The 20,237-nt window shown below is 37.5% G+C and overlaps 1 protein-coding gene across 3 annotated transcripts in view; it reads left to right on the top strand.

Annotated features, from left to right (window-relative positions):
- The window catches only part of adamts17 (ADAM metallopeptidase with thrombospondin type 1 motif, 17), a 216,145-nt gene that overhangs the window by 85,625 nt on the left and 110,283 nt on the right, over positions 1 to 20,237 (top strand). For all 3 annotated transcript variants that reach the window (XM_073811891.1, XM_065294290.2, XM_065294289.2), the window contains one exon: positions 16,584 to 16,689. In XM_073811891.1, coding sequence (XP_073667992.1) covers positions 16,584 to 16,689 — 106 coding nt within the window. The remainder of the gene's footprint in view (positions 1 to 16,583; positions 16,690 to 20,237) is intronic.

The following is a 20,237-nucleotide window of genomic DNA, read 5'->3' as shown; positions in this document are numbered from 1 at the left end:
AAATTGTTCTTTTAATAACCTTTGACATAATGGTTCTTTAAGGAACTAGAAATTGTTCTTCTATGGCATTGCTGTGAAGAACTTTTTTATTTTTATTTTATTCTGTTTCCTCTGGATTTTTTTGGTTTATAAGAAAACTAAGGATAGAAAGATAAAATAAGTAAAGTGAATTCTAAATGACATTGCTGTCTCTGGCATGCTTGTTGTCAGTAAAGATTGTTAAACCAGCTGACAAAAGGCGCATCTCACAACTAATAACAAAGAATTTGTCCCAGTTCAGCCGGGCCGCTCAGGCTGCTAAATGGGTAGATTTGCTGTTCTCATCACAAAAGGGCTCAGCTTGTGAATGCAAACCACTCTTCATGTGCTAACGGCAAATTAACCCCAGATAAATAATGGTGAAAATATTTCTCTGTGGCATGTGTACTTAGGCATGGCTTTCTGAGTCTGTCTGGCAGGACGCTCCAGCTTTGAGCTATGGGGCCTGTGGTCACGTTTGATCCGACAAACGCTGAGTCAAACAAATCTGGTGATGTCACCGCTCTGTGAAGTTGTTTTACTGTAGCGGAGCTTCTGTAATTGGTTGTGCTGACATCCTGACATTTATATGAAGTCGAAATGTAACAGATCTTACCCCTCTGGGGTCTTAGCTGATTTTGCATCCTTGACTTGCACTGACATTTGTGTTTTACATCATTTAAAAGAAGACATTCCAAGCATTATGTAGACATTTATCTTTTGTTTGTATGACAAGTATTTGTTAAGTTACAGTTAACGGATTGCCTTCGGATGAGACGTTAAATCGAGGTCCTGACTCTCTGTGGTCATTAAAAATCCCAGGATGTCCTTCGAAAAAGAGTAGGGGTGTGCCCCGGCATCCTGGCCAAACTTGCCCATTGGCCTACTAATCATCCCTCATACTAATTGGCTATATCACTCGGTCTCCTCTCCACTAATAAGCTGGTGTGTGGTGGGCGTTCTGGCGCAATATGGCTGCCGTCGCATCATCCAGGTGGATGCTGCACATTGGTGGTGGTTGAGGAGATTCCCCCATTCATATGTAAAGCGCTTTGAGCACTGGAAAAGCGCTATATAAATGTAACTAATTATTAAATTAATTTTGTGAAGCGTTTCTGAAAGGACTTCACGGAGGGAGAGAGAACAGAACACGGATCATGTTTATTTTCTTAATTTTACAGAAAGCTCAACACTAGACACTTTTTAATGTTTTAAACATTGTATAAATCATATCTGTATGTCCAAAATCAGCAGAATAATCTAAGAATCTTTGCGCAGTGATTGAAAAATAAAGTGTTTATGGTGCGGTCGATCCCAGTTAATTTCGTAGTAAATGTTTCTTGTCATAATTTCTTAGTTGACTGGTGCACAGTTATTTTTTCAATCTTTATTGAATTTAAAAACTTGCTGTGACCTAGGGCTGGGCGATATGACCCAAAAAAATTTCGAGAAAATGTTTTCCTTATCAGTCGATATCGATAATTATCATGATAAATAACAAATCTTTACTCCTGTCAAATTTAAAGGCAGATTTTTGCTCCTGAATGAAAATTGTAAAAACCAGACATTTAATAATGGTTTTGAACTATTTTATATTCAGAACATGACAAATACAAATACTAAAATCTTGTTTTAATGCATCTGTATTGTATTAAATGTAAATCTATTTGTTATGAAATCAACACATTTCTGACACAAAAGCAGCAGACCACTGTCACTTTAAGACCCAAGACAGACTGATTTAAGTTTCAATATACTGAGTAACAGCTGTTTATGTTCACTTAAACAAAAAAGAAAACTTAGTTCAGTGATCACGCGTGTGTTATACATATACGAGCTATACACGCTGATAAATGTATGTCAAGAGTGTCACGTTGCTGTGGGAGCGCACATACGCAAACACTATATTCACTGCAGTGTTGGATCTGCTGCTTTTCCTCAGTTTCCTGAATTTGTGAATGTCCTGTAAATATACTTTTAAAGCTGTGCCGATGTGTGTGTGTGCAAGGCGGACGCTGAATGAAAGTACAGTATACTGCACCTCATGTGTCTGCTGTGTTTGACGAACCCTGTTTGCGCGTCCAACATAACACACAAGAAAATGTTTCCGCGCATTTGGGTTCCGTGATTCCGTCCGCGTCATCCGCATGGCGAAAATCATAGGTCTCTACTAATAAATGAATAACTTGCCTCATCTTCCACTCCTTCAAGTCTAACTGACACTGTGATCGTAAACCAAGAGCGCGTGCCGCATCCGGAAGTGCTCGCGCAACATTACGCACAGTGCGTAAACATTATCGATCACTTATCGAACTGTCCTTATCGTTTTATCGAAAAAGTTTATACCGGTAAAATTATCGTTATCGAATTATCGCCCAGCACTACTGTGACCCATTACAACTTTTATAGCAGTGGGGGACTCTCAATAATGGCAATATTTTTCCACAATTTACATTATTTGTCCGTCCCCTTTCTCTCGTATAAAAGGTTTTGTTATGTAGATATTAAAACTTTAAGAAAAAATTTAATATAATCTTATTTATATATTTATACGGTTTAGTATATAGATACATTTTTTGATGGATTTTTATAAAATAATATAAAAATATGTCAAATAACTTGAATGCACCCAATATTAACTCATTCCCCGCCATTGACGAGTAATCTGTAATGCCGCGATTATCCACTAGATCATGGGTCTTCAACAGGGGGTCCAGGGCCCCATGGGGGTCCGTGGTGGTATTACTGGGTGTCCTTCAAATATTATTTGAATTCATTTTTTGGGGGGGGAGGGGATAATATTAGGCATTAAACAAAAATTAACTCTTTCCCTGCCAGCGTTTTTTTTTTTTTTTTAGTTACCAGCCAGCGCTAGCATTTTTTATGATCAATCATATGAAAAAACCTTCATTTGTTCTCTTTTTATCACCTCTCAAATATGAGTACGTTTCTTCAAAAATACCCTTTTTTTTTTGAGATAATAAAATTGGACAAAAGGACTTTTGCTAGGGATCATATTCAGAGAGATCAAAACATACACGTAGTTTGAACTGTTTGACGTAAGGGGTTGCTTTTGGGATTTATAAGTTAGGTAAGAGCGCCAGCTGCTGGATAATAGTGGAAATATGGATTGCCAGAAATTCTTGTCATTGGCAGGGAAGCGTTTTCTCTTAATTGAAGAGTTGAACTCGTCAATGGCGGGGAAAGAGTTAATAGGCTTTTATCAGAAATGATAAAAAACTAAACTTGATTGAAATGAAAGTTCCTTTATATAAAAATATAAACTTTACTAAAATAAATGTAGTCATGTAGTCAACTGTATGTATCTATGTATACAAAAAAAGATAATTTGATATATTTGTAACCTACCAATCATAACAAAGAATGTAAATCCAGTTTAATTTGATTCATGTACTGGGGGTCCTTGGTCCTCCTCTCTATCCATTAAGGGGTCCTTGGACTGATTATCCTGGAAGGCATTTTGTGAAACTTTTGTGAAAATCACAAAAAAATGCTGGCGGGCAACTTTTAAAAAAAGGCCTGCGGGTAATCAGCTACAGTAATGGAAACTAAAGAGAAAGCACAAATCTTGTGGCAACATGTGGCGACGTGAGGTGCTTTATTAGATCAGAATTACTTGCCACCGACGTGGAGAGACTCTTTTGGGGCATAAGTTACATGTTACCTAAACATTCTTGCTAAAGGTGTAACAATAATTCACGCTACACACTAATAATACCTGTCCGATATCAATTCTGAATCGCAAAGATGATATTATGCACAGCTCTTTCATGTTCTACTGCTCTTTAATCAGTAGGAAGTCCTTATCAATCTAAAATTATTGAGTTTGAGTCATACGCGTCGTCAGCGATTATATATGCTTATTCATTTCCTGGAGATCGCTGTGTAATGGTACTTCTCTCATGGCGCATATTTAGTTTCTATGAAAGCGCCCTCTCTGGTTTTTGGATGTAGCGGCATTTGTGTTATTAGATGTTGGATTTGCTGGATGTTGATGAATAACAGCTGTAAATTATCACAACACAAAAGCAGCCATGTGACAGGGAAAATAAGTGAACAGTGTCCCAATGTGAGGTGAGCTAGGGTCCTTACCTGTGCCCAAACTGATTCATGAGCTAGGGAGCTGAATGAGAAACATCATGTGTATGCAAGCTCATGCGATGAAAGTTATTTCTATAAAGTCAGTGTAGTTTAATCAGCCAGACAATCATTACAGGTTTGACTTTTACAGATAACACAACTCACAGTGAGCTATTAAAATAACTTCCACTTCCACAGCGCGTTACACCGCACAGTACGACTGCAGAGACTTGCAGACAGAAATATGATCCTAGTTGACCTCAAACGGTAAATCATCCGATGACAGACACAGCAGAGATAATTGTAGCTTTTTCTAAGTATGCATGGTTATAAAAAGGGGAAAAATGAAGAATAAAAGTCTATAGAGGAATTTCAAACAACATCTGTTTTCCAAACAACCTGCTGTTTTAATGGCATTCAAGGAAAAAAAATTTAATCATTGAATTCCGGTCATTGTAAAAAAACATTGGAATGGCCCGTTTTTTTTCAACATACTGGATGTTTTAGTCTATTTGTAATGACGTTTTTTTAATTGTGCAACAGATGAACAAGATTTTAGCAAATGTTAAATAGTCTGTAATTCATTGTGGATATGCATCTTAAAAGTTATGTGTACTTACTGAATTCAAAGTTATTATCTTACTCTATCCCATGGGTCTTAAACAGGGTCCTCCAAATATTGTTTGATTTAAATATATATATATATATATATATATATATATATATATATATATATATATATATATATATATATATATATATATAATCTATTCAGCAAATAGTGTAGTAGTATGTGACTGTGACTGTGTACACCAAAAATAAATATTTTAATATCTTTGTAACAAAACCATCATAATTTTTTTTTAATCCGGTTTCAATTTGATACTGTGAATTCAATTCGATTTACTGGGTGTCTTTTTACAAGGTATTTGGACATAAATGTGTGTTTGCAGTGTGTGAACACAACAACCCTACAATAAAAACAACCTCCAGGGCTCGAAATTGCGACTATTTTGGTCGCATATGCGCCCGAAATGTAATCTGTGCGACCTTAAAATATATTTGAGAGCATTTGTGCGACTGCCCATTTTGTTGGGGTGCGACCGGGTGCGACTTGATTTAGATTTTGATGCTGCGTGCTGCTGTCCCAGGTTCAGTGTTCTCTCCAAGGTTACATAGCCAATAAAATGTTACCATTAAGTTCTTGCGTTTAATGAAGACCGCAGATTGGCTAATATGAGCGTCAATCATTCCTTGTTGCCGTGCTACGTTGGAACATCAAGCGCGAAAATGTGAAAAGACGAACGGCGAGCGTGACGAGAACGAGCCGATTACAGCCACTGTTACTACTGTAATTAATGACACCGATCCAGATTCAAATGCGACTCCACCACCGGAAAATACGACTTAACGTTAAACCTTTCGGAGAGAGTGGCTTAAAGATTTCGAGTGTCTCCGCTATGAAAATGGCTCGATGTAACTTACTGTGTTTACTGTAAATCCTGTAAAATGGCGTTGGTGGCGGAATCAAAACATTTTAAGCGCCAGACCTTGCTTAAACATGGCGAAAGTGCCGAAAACACAAGAAGTGTCATGACAAATGTGTTCATTATTGATGGAGACACCGACCTGTCTGTCAAAGAGTGTTTGACATCCTTGTGGTCCATATTGATGTGGGAGAAAAAATGGCATCTGCGCCTAATGTCTATATTATATGCCCGGTGCGTAACTCCAAGGGAAATGAATATAATGGTAAAAAAGAGACCGCACTCAGGGACTGAATCAAATACAAAAACTGTATTAAAATACCGAATCGTGTTCACAGGCCATAACAAACACAAAGACAAACGTTTCGGGCTTAGCCCATCATCAGTGTCACAACTTCGAAACACGTCATAAGGCGCTAATGCCTCTTATAGGTTCCTACACCAATCACTCCATATGTGAAAAAGGATACACCCATGATAATTACTGGCAATCAACCATTGGCTATAGTCATGAATATATTAAATAAGCTTGTCCAATAGAACATCCTATCAATCCCAACCATGATAAAATGTACTACGAGAGACAAAAATATAATAAACTTCAAGAAAACAAAAAAAAATTTTTAAACCAAATTTTTTAAACAACCAAAATGTTTTATATATATATATCAAAATACACTAATAATACCATAGAGAAAACTAAATAAGCCAAAAGCGAAAAATACAAAAGTGAAACATAATGCTCAATAGTCAACCATCTATCATATAATACCATACTAGAGCAAAAAAAAGGAGAAAAAGAAAAAGAACAACAGAGCAAAAACCAGGGCATATATACATACAGGTAACCAATCAATAAATATTTCTCTTACAAAAAACATGTAAAATCCAATTCTTCATTCATACCACTCGGATGTAAGGTTTTGAGAGTAGAGATCCAGAAACATTCTCTTTGCAAAAGTTTATTTTCAATATCTCCACCCCTACGTGCCGCTTTTATGTGTTCAATAACAGTGAAAGCAAGAGAAGATAGAGAATGGTTAGCTTCAACAAAATGTCTAGCTACCGAAGATTTCTCATTCTTACGTCTGATTGCACTATTGTGCTCAATCATGCGTGTTTTAATCGGTCTATTTGTTTTCCCAACGTATTGTTTCTTACATGGACATGTGATCAGATATACTACATTAGTTGTACGACATGTAGTGAATTGTTTAATTTTGTAGCTCCTTTCTGTGACCGAACATGTAAAAGAAGTTGTTTTTCGAGTGTTGTTTCTGCATGCTGCGCAAGTACGACATGGGAAAAAACCGGAGATATTCTTTAGCCGTCCCTCTCTGTTATCATGTGTATTGTAACTGTCCGCTCTTACCAAAAAATCTCTGATGTTACTCGCTCTGTAATGGGAAAAAAGAGGAAGTTCAGGAAAAAAGAACACGGCCTATAGGTTCACTACCGAGTATATGCCAATGTTTTCGTATGGATTCTTTGATTAGGGAACTCTGTCTTGTGTATGTGGTAGTGCAAACTACCGGAGCACGCCTCACCGTCTTAAGAGTAGTTTCGTTGTTATGAACTTTTTCCAGGGCTTCATTTAGCCAAGTAGACGGGTATCCTCTCAGGCTAAATTGTTTGTACATTTTCCTTATTTCGTTATTAAAATCGGATTCCCTAGTGCATATCCGTTTAATTCTAAGGAACTGTGTATACGGAAGACCTCTTTTTAAATATGTCGGATGCGCACTTGAAGCATGTAAAATGCTATTCTTATCAGTAGGCTTCGTGTATAAACTGGTCGATAAAGTGCCACCCTCCAAAAACACAGTGGTGTCAAGAAACGAAACGGATTTCACGTCAATGAGCGCACTGAATTTAATGGAGTCCACCATGTTGTTCAAGTGGGACAAAAATCATGAAACAATTCCACTGTGCCCTTAAATATACAAAATACATCATCCACATATCTCTTCCACAAAAGTATGTTATCATAAAAAGGATTATTATTCCATACATATCTTTCTTCCAAATAGCCCATAAACAGACAAGCATAATCAGGAGAAAATCTGGAGCCCATGGCAGCCCCTTGTTTCTGTAAATAATATTCATTTCCAAACAGAAAAAAATTCTTATATAGCAGAATAGATATCATCTCCAGCAGAAACAATGTGGGGGGATTTTTATCAGTTCTTAAATTCAGAAAATGTTCCATAGCGATCATACCTTTGTCATGTGGAATGTTCGTGTAGAGAGACACCACATCCATCGTTATAAGATAAATATCCTGGATCTCCTGATCTATACGTGTCTTAGACAGTTGTTCAATAAAGTCACCTGTATCTCTTAAATAAGAGGGTAACGTCACCACCAGAGGTCTAAGGATCCGATCGATACATAGCGATATAGGTTCCATCAGGCTGTCGCTACACGCAACGATAGGACGTCCTGGGGGGTTTTTCAAAGTTTTGTGGACTTTGAGTAAAACATACATCACTGGTGTGGTAGGATGGTCTTTCTTGAGACATTTCAATTCTGTCTGGGTAATATAACCTCTCTCACACGAGTCTTGTAGAAAGTTGTTGATATCTTGTTTAAAGTCCTCCGTCGGATTCCGTTCCAGTTTCATATAACAAACTTCATTAGATAGCTGCGATTGTATTTCCGAAGTGTATTGCACTCTGTCCATTAGGACAATGCCCCCTCCTTTATCAGCTGGTTTCCAAATGATGTCTTGATTTTTACCCAATTGGGACTATATTCTCCGCTCCTCATTGCCATAATACGTGCCATCATTTCCAGATAGAATCTTATCAATATCACCATCAACCAAGTTGCAAAAGGTGGTAATCGCTGCACAATTAACAGGGGGGCAAAAGGTACTTCTTGGTTTCAGCCTGCATTGTTGCTTATCCAAAGAGACATATTCCCGTGTGTTATCCTTGTAAAAAAAAGTATTTCAATTTTATGGATCTGTAAAACTTGAACATTTCCAATTTAAGCTTAAAAGGATCCGTCGGGGTAGGAGGAACATACGATAAACCTTTATTTAAAACCCGTAATTCAGATGAGGACAGTTGTGTTTCAGAAAGATTAAATACCAATTGCTCTTGATTGTGAATATAATTTTCATCTGTCAATTGAGTATCCTCCTTCCCTTTCCTCTTACTGTGATGTTTGCCCCGTTGGCCTCTTCGAGTCTTCCTCTTTGTCTTGTGCGGTAAGTTTTCCCAACTGGAGGGGTAGTCTTCTGTCGTAATTCTTCCTCTCTTAAAAAATCCTGATCTGAATCGGAAGGGTATTCGGAGCTGGATCCGGAGGTAAAAGCCTGCGTATTCCTGAAACGTACCTGTTTCTTAGGCCTACTCATAAAAGAAACGGCCTGGAGACGCCAAGGATACACCTTTCCATCACGGTAATCAATGGTGTCCCTTCGTAACTTACTAAGCTTCATTTTGTGCGTCTCTTCCTTGTACTTCCCTGTTATGCTCTTGAGTTCATCTTCCAATGTTTTAAAAGCCGGTGGTTCAATAGATGTCTGGATCTTCTCCTTCATTTCAGCTATATCTTTCTGTGTTTTTGTCAGTTCCTTTTGTGTATGGTCAATAATCAAAACCATTAGATCTAGCGAGGCTTTATTCATGATTTCGCACCACTTAGTGCAGAATTCATCATCGGTGCAGCCCAATGTTGGTGCCTTTTGTATACGTAAACCTCTAGGGATTCTTTTAGACCGAACATATTCACTCAGCGTAATACCATGGAGCTGTAGTCTCACCTCTTTAAATAGAAGATGCTTCATATTCCGTGTAAAATCCTCTGTGGTAGGATTCATCACAAATAATGATCCTGCGTCAGGGAACAGTATATTTTCAATGTCCGCTTCAGTATAAGATAAAGTGCGGGCTTGTGCGTCTGTCAGGCCTCTGATTTCGGCAAAAGAAGACATACTCCACTATAAAATGTGGTGGCAGCAGAAACATCCAAAGGACAAAATGTGTGAGAAAAAATGGCGTCTGCGCCTAATGTCTATATTATATGCCCGGTGCGTAACTCCAAGGGAAATGAATATAATGGTAAAAAAGAGACCGCACTCAGGGACTGAATCAAATACAAAAACTGTATTAAAATACCGAATCGTGTTCACAGGCCATAACAAACACAAAGACAAACGTTTCGGGCTTAGCCCATCATCAGTGTCACAACTTCGAAACACGTCATAAGGCGCTAATGCCTCTTATAGGTTCCTACACCAATCACTCCATATGTGAAAAAGGATACACCCATGATCATTTCTGGCAATCAACCATTGGCTATAGTCATGAATATATTAAATAAGCTTGTCCAATAGAACACATATTGATGTGGAACATGACAATGCTGATGGTATGTTTTTGTTGTATTTTTTAAAACATTGCCTATTTAGTAGTAATAGCATTTTGGTAATGCAGTTATCAATACCAATGTATATTAGCCTTCTATATTAAGGTCACTTTTGTAATGTCCCATTTAATCAGTTTTTTACGTGTTTGCTAGATTCTTTTATTGTAATCTTAATCATGTTACCTGTAATTGTTAAATTATTATTGCTGCTCTACTATTTCAACAGTATTTGCGTATTAATTTATATTAAATAATAATTAGATTATTATATACTATACTAATAATTATAGTAATAATAAAATAAATCTATTAACATATACATTGTAGTTGTGGTGCTTTTAAATTTTTGGATGGATGCGCCTAAATTTTTGCTGGTGCTCCTAACTCTTTAAAGTTGGAAGCACCAGTGCTACCAAATAAAAAAGTGAATTTTGAGCCATGAACCTCTCCTTCTTTTTTAATCTCCATTAAACCAAAGCAGGCTCGTTGGGCATGCTGTTTTCATCGGATAAAATTGCATAAATATCCTGCATATTCCATCGCATTTTTTAAAGGAATAGTCTACTCATTTTCAATATTAAACTATGTTATTACCTTAACTAAGAAGAGTTGATACATCCCTCTATCATCTGTGTGCATGCACGTAAGCGCTGGAGCGCACTGCGACACTTCGATAGCATTTAGCTTAGCCCATTCATTCAATGGTACCACTCAGAGATAAAGTTAGAAGTGACCAAACACATCAACGTTTTTCCTATTTAAGACGAGTATTTATACGAGCAAGTTTGGTGGTACAAAATAAAACGTAACGCTTTTCTGAGCGGATTTAAAAGAGGAACTATATTGTATGGCGGAACAGCACTTTTGGGAGTACTTCGACTCGGCGCAGTAACACCCTCCCTCTCCCATTATGAGAGGGAGAAGGGGAGCGGATTTTTCAGGCGAGTCGAAGTACTCCCAAAAGTGCTGTTCCGCCATACAATATAGTTACCCTTTTAAATCCTTAAATAGGAAAAACGTTGATGTGTTTGGTCACTTCTAACTTTATCTCTGAGTGGTACCATTGAATGAATGGGGCTAAGCTAAATGCTATCGAAGTGTCGCAGCGCGCCCCAGCGCTTACGTGCAAGCACACAGATGATAGAGGGATGCATCAACAATTCTTAGTTAAGGTAACAACATAGTTTAATATTGAAAATGAGTAGACTATTCCTTTAAGAAAACGTGCCGCAAGATCAAGGATTTTTGTTTGCAACAATCACAAAAAAACTTTTTTTGGAAGGACTGTATAACAGACACATTTTAGGCACATCGGGATCTTGAAAAAGGCATAATACCTGTATGTGTCCTTTAAGCGGTCCTATCCAGTTTCGTTATCCCAGAGCCTATTAGTAGGTTATGATTTAACCGGTGATTTTATAAGGAGTGTATATATAAATAAAGAGTGGCTTTGTGAAATTTCGCATTTCAAAGCAGGTTACTTATGAAGTTTCCAACACAAACTCACGGCAATTAAAACATACAGTATTTTACAAAGTGGCTATTTTGTAAAAATTTTTACTTTTTGTGATTTTGCCCCTGTAATTTTAAGGTTTAGGGGCGTGGTTAGGGTTGGGGCATCTTTATATTCTTCTTATAATCAGTTTTAACTCTTTCACTGCCATTGACGAGATATCTCGTCAATCAAGAGAAAATGCTTCCCTGCCAGTGACGAGTATTTCCGGCTTTCCGCAATACCGCTATTATTCACCAGGTGGCGCCCTTCCACATCTTTTTAAACCCGGAAGTATTGCCCTATGGCAAGCGGCTGCATGTCCGTGTCTGTTTTAAAGATCGCTCTGAATGGGATCTCTATGAAAAGTCCGTCACAAAACTGGAATTATCTCTGCTTTTTGCTCAAAATGTGGTGTTTTTGCAGAAACCTACCCATATTTAAAAGCTAATTACAAAAGAACAACTGAAGGTAGGATGAAACATTTTTTTTTGTTTGAAAGCAGAGGGTCTGTTCTTTCATTTGGTATATTGTATGTTTATATATTTAAAGAAGAACATTTTCTGGAAGGCATTAAACTTTTGTGAAAATCATGAAAAACGCTGGCGCTGGCTGGCAACTTTTTTTTTAAAATGCTGGTGGCGAAAGAGTTAATATGATTTACTTGATATAAATTGAATACAGTGTAATTCGTTTGAATCATTTTATTTTAAACAGGCAAAGCAATTCATGTTTTAAATGATACAGTATGTTTGATTGATTTAAAACTGTTTATTATTAGTATATAAATAGCTGGGGAAGAATAAAGAGTTTGGACAGATTATACTTGCCAAAATGAAGAATGATCAAGCACAGATCTTTTGAATGAATCTTCAGTGGGTTCTACATGGGAATTATTTTTACGATCAGCCATAAAACTTCATAAGCATACATTAAAGGAACAACAATTTATGGGCCACGACGGAGATTCCAAATTTGTCATCCACTGTCCTCCTCGGTATCACAAAAGAGGCTTTAAAACTCAAGCAGGGTTTATTTTAAATACAACAACATTTACTGTAGCACTGCATAAAACATATGAGATCATCTTCTTTCAAGTCTCATTTCTTTTCCTTTAGATGTGTGAAGTGCTTGTATATCACTTCGTTTTCTCTGTGGGCCCACGGGTAGATCACTGGTGTCATTTTGTGATAATAACCAGCTGTATATTATTCAAGCAAACATTGCTTCTGCCAACAAAGATTCGCTGTGTGCTTGTGTGTATGGACAGGTATGTGTATTAATGGTATTAGTGTCTGGCCATGTCACTTTTTTAACCCCACTTGACCCGAATTTAAACGACACTGACACAATCCCCTGTAGCCTCGCAACCAATTTGGCCCGCTGCTCCATTTATTTCATTTGTTGTCTGTCGATGGCTCCAAGGTTTTCACTAAAATGTGCATTCAAAATTGATTGACAGGTCTGTCTCAATGTAAACAGAGGAGGGGTTGGAAAAGGACTCGATGCACACACACACACAAGATAGTTCAGGTCTTCTTGGGTTTATTCTGCAAAAACACATTAATTTTAAATTACCCGAGGCTACTAATATTATACCCGACCTAAGCCCTGCCTGTGTAAAAGTTTATTTTGAACATGTTGTGTGCCCATATTGCACCAAAATGCAAAAACTGCACTCCCTTTTGCTTCTCAGCAACACCTGAAGTTGATAGGATGAACGATTCTCAACATAATTAAAATGGAAACAGACAGACAGACAGACACACAGAGATTTCTGCCTGTATTAAAAAGAGTATGTTCAGCCCCCTCCAACCGAAGCTTTGAACATTCGGTGTTGATTATTACCAAAGCTTTAAAGTTCATAAACTGGTAATCGGATCAGCTCTAATTTGAACCCATTTGATATCCCTGGTAACATTATAGCAACGTAGATCATTCATTCAGATTAAAGATTTTCTTTGATTGACAGCCATTATTTTTATGATAATTAGAAAAATTGCTTCGCTAAATTAGAAACGTGCTACAACTATCTGACAGGAAGCCGTCCTTTCAGATTTACGCTTTTGTAATATAAATGCCACATCAGTGCATGACAGCCACACCTGCCGTGTCTGTCTGCGCTCACTCCAGTATGTTAGTTACACCCCACTGCCTTTAATCATAATACATGTAGGAATAGCTGGAGCTTTACCATCTGCTGGCGTGCGACACCGTCAATTGGATATGACCCGTTGAACGTTTCATATCTTCAATTATTTCAGTTTTCCTCAAAGTCAAAGCATGTTTCTAATCTACGAGCATAACAATACAAAAAGTGGCACATATTACTAGAGAAATTGGAATAGCGCTGAAACAAGACAAACATATACAAACATCTTTTACCATATTTTTATTTTTGTTTTACATTTTTTATGATAGCATCTGGGCAAGACTTCTTTTTTGTTATTGATTTCTCAGTTTCGTCCAGCGTCAGGCACAGACCAGTTGCTTTACATTTTCACATTGGTCTGTGATGTAATATAGCCCATCTGATGCCATATTTGTTGCCTCATTTAGTGTTTTTAAACTGTAAGAGCATGAGTTTGCTATCAGTGTATGAGATTTGTCATAGACAATCAAGTGTATTGTTTATTATTTCAGTATTTTACTGTACATATATGACTACATGTCAGTTGTGTGTCATATTATAAATGACTGTGAAATTGGATTTGTAGTTGATTTGACCAACACGCAAGTAATTTCAAGCTTTTATATTGCAATAAAGCTTAGACCAGTGGTTCTCAAACTGCCAGCGGGCCCCAGTTTTATGGTATTTTATAAAATACATTAACCTATCATGAATTCTGTGTAATTAAACCTCAGAAAAATAAGGCTACTAACTAAAAGCATATATTTTATAACTTAAAGGGGACATATCATGAAAATCTGTCTTTTTTCATGTTTAAGTGCTATAATTGGGTCCCCAGTGCTTCTATCTACCTAGAAAATGTGAAAAAGATCAACCCAGTAACTTAGTTTTTGGTAAACCATTCTCTGCAAGAATGTGAAAAAATAGGTCACTTAAAGGGGCCATGGCATGAAAATCTGACTTTTTCCATGTTTAAGTGCTATGATTGGGTTCCCAGTTCTTTTATCAACCTAGAAAATGTGAAAAAGATCAACCCAGTAACTTAGTTTTGGTAAACCATTCTCTACAAGCACATGAAAAAATAGGTCGTTGAAATTTGGCTCTCCTTAAGGAGCTCTTATTATAATAATACCACCCCTTAATCTGCACTATCCAACCACAGCACTGCCATTTAGTGCAGAGAAAAGCACAATTGAGTTTTAATTGCAACAAACCACCATCATGTTGATCAGTGTATGAATTTCATCAGCTCATTTGCATTTTAAAGGACACACCCAAAACGGCACATTTTTGAACACACCTACAAAGTGACAATTTTAACATGCTATAATAAATTATTTATAAGGTATTTTGAGCTAAAACTTCACATATGTGCTCTGGGGATACCAAAGATTTAATTGACATCTTAAAAAAGTCTTGTGCCATGGCCCCTTTAAATTTGGCTCCCCCTGTGATGTCAGAAGAGGATAATAGTGCCCCTAAATCTGCACTATCCAACCACAACACTTCCATTTAGTGCAGAGATCAGCTCATTTGCAGTTAGGACACACCCAAAGCGGCACAATTTTCTCTGAAAAAGTTTAAAAACTACTGGCTTAGACAACTAGTACATTAAAATAGTCATGCTATGGTTTGATCAGATTACAAATTACAAGTCAGTGTAAAGGGTTTTTTGCATTTACAAAACAAATTTCAACGTGAATTGACCATTTTCAGTCAGCAACCAGTAGTGATGTGACAATAATAGAGTTGAGTTTTAAAGCCAATAGAAGTGCGGACATTTAGACCTCTAGTTAATAACGCTTTCTCTGTCAGCGTTTCTTTTAAGTTGCCTGCCAGCGGCAGCATTTTTTATGATTTTTACAAAAGTTTTATGCCTTCCAGAAAATGTTATTCTTTAAATATATAAACATACAATATATCAAATAATTTTAATGCTTTCAAAAATAAACCATTTCATCCTACCTTCATTTGATAGAGATTAGATTAAAGGAACACGCCCACATTTTGGGAATTTAGCTTATTCACCGTATCCCCCAGAGTTAGATAAGTCCATACATACTATTCTCATCTGTGTGTGCTTTACCTCTGTCTGATGCAGCCCCCGCTAGCTTAGCTTAGCACAAAGACTGGAATTGAATGGCTCCAATGCTCTCAATAAGTCACAAAATAACGCGAACATTTCCTATTTATGTGTTATGATTTGTATAGTCACACCGTGTACACAAATAACAAGGTCATATGAGACACAGCCATCTTTAACAGTATACATACTGGGAAGCACTGCTACTTGGATGAAGTGATTTGCTCACAGCACCCGAAAAGCCCCTTGGTGAGGAGCAGAGAGTTCGGTCAGAGTTGTACAAATCACTCCGCCCAAGTAGCAGAGCTTTGCCGTCTGAGAATATAGTTCCCAGTATGAATACTGTTAAAAGATGGCTGTGTCTCATATGGCCTTGTTATTTGTACAAGGTGTGATTATATAAATCACAACACATAAATAGGAAAATGTTCGCGTTATTTTGTCACTTATTGGGAGTAGTTTGCTAGCTGGAGCCATTCACTTCCAGTCTTTGTGCTAAGCTAGTGGGGGCTGCGTCAGACAGAGTTAAAGCACGCACGGAGATGAGAGAGGTATGTATGGACTTATCCAACTCTGGGGGATACGGTGAATAAGCTAAATTCCCAAAATGTGTGTGTGTTCCTTTAAGAGCGATGGCATAGATTTCTTTTTGTTTGCCACAAGGGGTTGCTTCCAGGTTTTGTAACTTGGGTAAGAGCACCGCTTGGTACTCAAATACGGATTGCCAGAAAAACTTGTCATTGGCGGGGAAGCGTTTTCTCTTAATTGACAAGTTAACTTGTCAATGGTGGGGAAAGAGTAAATAAGTGTCATGGTGACCACACCATTAAGAATTAAATTGTGGTTCAGATTTTTTGACTGTTCATTATCATCTCAGCTTTGGTTTTTCTACAGGAATTGCTTATTTGGGCGGCACCTGCAGTGCCAAGAGGAAGTGTGTACTGGCGGAGGACAACGGACTCAACCTGGCTTTCACTATCGCTCACGAGCTGGGTCACAGGTGAGTTCAATCACAAATGCTTAAAGTGCAGTTTATTTTCTTGGTATTTTCAGGGTGAGCACACTACTTACACTAATTATACTAGAAAATGGTGTAGAATAGTGCATAAGTGTGCGATTTGGATGTACCTATCATGATGTGTTGTGCCATGTTTGATGTCACTGAATGTCAATGTGTTATTTTCACAGGTTGCTATAATCTTTAGACATGAATGCACAATTCAGACAAAATCTAAAATAGTTCAAATTTAACAAGATTAAAAAAATGTAAGATCTAGTAATTATTACAATATTCCACCTCCCCATATAAATTAATGTTTGAAATGGCTTCTTGTGCCAAATTTAAATACTTTTTTCAAATATTAACTACATGTTACTTGTGTAGGTATATCAGTTGTCTCTTCATAACAGTGACTTTAAAACCATAACCAGGCTTCAAACTAACATCCTTTCCCATTGTGTACTTGGGAAGGTCTAGTGAAATTCATGAAAAGAACATACTGTAAAACATTTCACATTCACACATCACTTAAATGAATTCATTGCTTTGAACTGAATGCCACAGAAACAAGTTTCACCCTTAGCTACTCATACGTGGTTCTTTACAATCACTTCCCTTCATCTCTTTGCTAACATAAAGCTCCTTTTGATTGAACAATGATGGGCAGCCAACACCAAAATGTGTCTGGAAAAATGGCCAAGCTACATTAACATTAGCGCACTCTTTGTAGCAGCACCAGACTTGAGGAGTTATCGCTCTACCTGCTGCAGTAGCGTGAAGCGAGACACCTGGCAAAAGCCAGCTTTAATGCCCAACAGTTATGAGCTGGCATGTAGCACGCCCGACTGGTACTGATACCAGGGCACCTTTATCACGCCAACACAGGGCTTCATTGTCTAAAAAGTATTCATGTATATTATGTTTTTATGAGCACTTTTGCCTTTAAAATTACTATAAAGCTATTTTCCGAAATTTTCCAGATATTTTAATAGAGTCGTCAGAAATAGCATGTTGTTAAATAGTGGGGTTTCCATCCAAATGTAAAGCGAATCTTTTCAAAATTAAAAAAAAAAACACGTGCGAAATAGGTGCGTTTCCTTCAAGTTGTTAGAGCGAATAACAATGGAATTGGTAATCAAGTAACCAACAGTAAATAAATCAAGCCATGCTTAGAAAATGGAGACAGGACTGCATCAAGTTACGATTGGGCAAGTTATAAATTTATTAGCAGTGCAGCTTGTAATTGCCAAGCTGAATGCGGTGTGCAGAATCAGTCACGTGGGTTTAATGTTCGCTATGTCAGAATTTATTCAACAAATGCTTCCCATCTCCCATTATTCACATTTAATCTTTTTCGCAAAAGTCAAAAACCTACGGAGCCCCTAAGGGGACATGGAGCAAAAATTTAATAAATTTTAGTTTCATGTGCTCACGTGAAACTTTCATGTGCTCACGTGAAACTTTCATGTGCTCACGTGAAACTTTCATGTGCTCACGCAAAACCTTCATATGCAGAATTTTTTTTTAAAGTTTAGTTTTGCGTGCTCAAGTGAAGCTATCGCGTGCTCACATGAACTATCGCGCAAGCACGTGAAACTATTGCTTGCTCACCCGAAACTATCACGCGAGGACACGAAACTAAACTTCTGCACATGAAGGTTTTGCGTGAGCACATGAAAGTTTCACGTGAGCACATGAAACTAAACTTTAGATTTTTTTTACTCCAATGTCACCTTAGGGGCTCGGTAAAAACCACCTGAAGCAAGCGTAAAAAGTTTTTGCGAATTAAGGGATTTTTATTTGAGATGTGGCATTTCCATCATCCGTTTTGTATGCGATACTTTAAAATGTGCATGCAATTTGGGTGATGGAAACCCAGCTACTGTCAGCATGCCATTTACTGGCTTCGAAAAAGCATCCACGGCCATGTTTCACTCTCTCCGGTCTTATTTAGCTCAATGCCTCATTTGTCATCTTTTATCGCAAGTCCATCTGGTGGGATCTAGTCGTGACCTTTTGATTCGCCGCACAGGCACAACAAAGTTTAATAAATGGCTTGTATTCTTGTTTCAGCGTTGCTCCATTTGTCTTACTTCATCAACACTATGCTGATCATTTTCCAATAATCTCAGCCATAGAACACAATTCCCTTTATCTCCAAACATTGGCAAATCACTAATAGGGTTCCCCGTATTGATTAACTCGTTCAAAATGAAAATATCCTGCACACAACAGTTCATATTTCAGTCTACCCACAATCCACACTTTAGAGAGTCATCACTGTCTGGTCATTAGTCAAAGTACCTTTCAGCATAAAGATAAATGAGTTTCTTTCTAATGAATGGATGTAATGGTTGCTAACGTAGGTCGCCATGTGGTTCTGCAGTGCTTATTAAATAATGAATCCCAATAGTGATGAGGGTTATGAAACACAACTTTACAGGCGTGTTATTTTTCTTAACGTTCTGACTAACAATTGTCACTAGTAAACACATGGACCCAACTTTTTTCTTTTACTTGTTAATTCTACTTAAAGTCGGAGTGCACGATCTCTGACAGCCAATGTTGACATTTGAAATCACCTATACAAACACGCCCCTACCCCAGTAGAATCTGGACCTTCTTTTGATAGACCCGCCCCACACATACGCAACCCAGGCAGAGATGTCGGTTAGTAGATACGCCCCTTTCTGCTAATTGGCTACAAGTGTGTTTTGGTACTCGGCCTGACTACCTTTTTCAAAGCGTTTCTCAAGAATCATGCACCCCGCCTTTAAATGTTAACATACATAAAAAGTAGGAATGTCCCGGTCAGGTTTTTTTGCCTCCGAGTCATTTGATTTTGAGGATCTGCCGATACCGAGTCCCGATCCGATACTTCTATAATACATAAAAAAAAGAATAAAGAAGAGCGAAAAAACAGAACCAGGATGCTCCTTATGTCATGCCGCACACATTGCTGTTTCTGTGTGGAGTCAAACGGGTCTAACTCTGTGCCAGCACATAACTATTGATGTGTTAAAAAATAATGAGAATATAGTATATATGTTCAGGGGTTAAATTGGGGTTTGTTTTGTGGGGATGCTCTATTGGGAGGGAGGGTTCGAGGGGTAACATGTTTTATCCTGATGACAGCAAAGCCACTGGTGTGTTTCAATGACATTTTGGACCTCTGATTTTAGTTTCAGCTTTAAAGCTGTGCCACATGTTGACCCAAACTTTAAAACCTGAACTTTAAATTATGCAAATCTATGAGTCTGACACCCTATATGAATTTGTTGCACATGTCATTATGCAGTATTGATCAAACTTTGAAGGAAGTTATAAGACCTCCTTGACTAATTCTAGGCATAAGATAGACTACCCAAAAAGACTAAATTAACAAGAAAAACAACAAACTGATTCAGCAATATGTCTTATAAATTAGCCATAGAGATTCCCTAAGCTGGTCAGCAGTTAGTTAAACAATCACTATAGTTAGGTCGTAATTGATTTGTATAATCAAAATACATAATTTTATTAAACTATACAATAAGTTGTATCCAGTT

This window comes from Paramisgurnus dabryanus, chromosome 2, assembly GCF_030506205.2.
Source record: "Paramisgurnus dabryanus chromosome 2, PD_genome_1.1, whole genome shotgun sequence".
NCBI lineage: Eukaryota > Metazoa > Chordata > Actinopteri > Cypriniformes > Cobitidae > Paramisgurnus > Paramisgurnus dabryanus.
The sequence above is the reverse complement of the archived record's forward strand: the minus strand, read 5'-3'. Positions and strand labels throughout refer to the sequence as shown.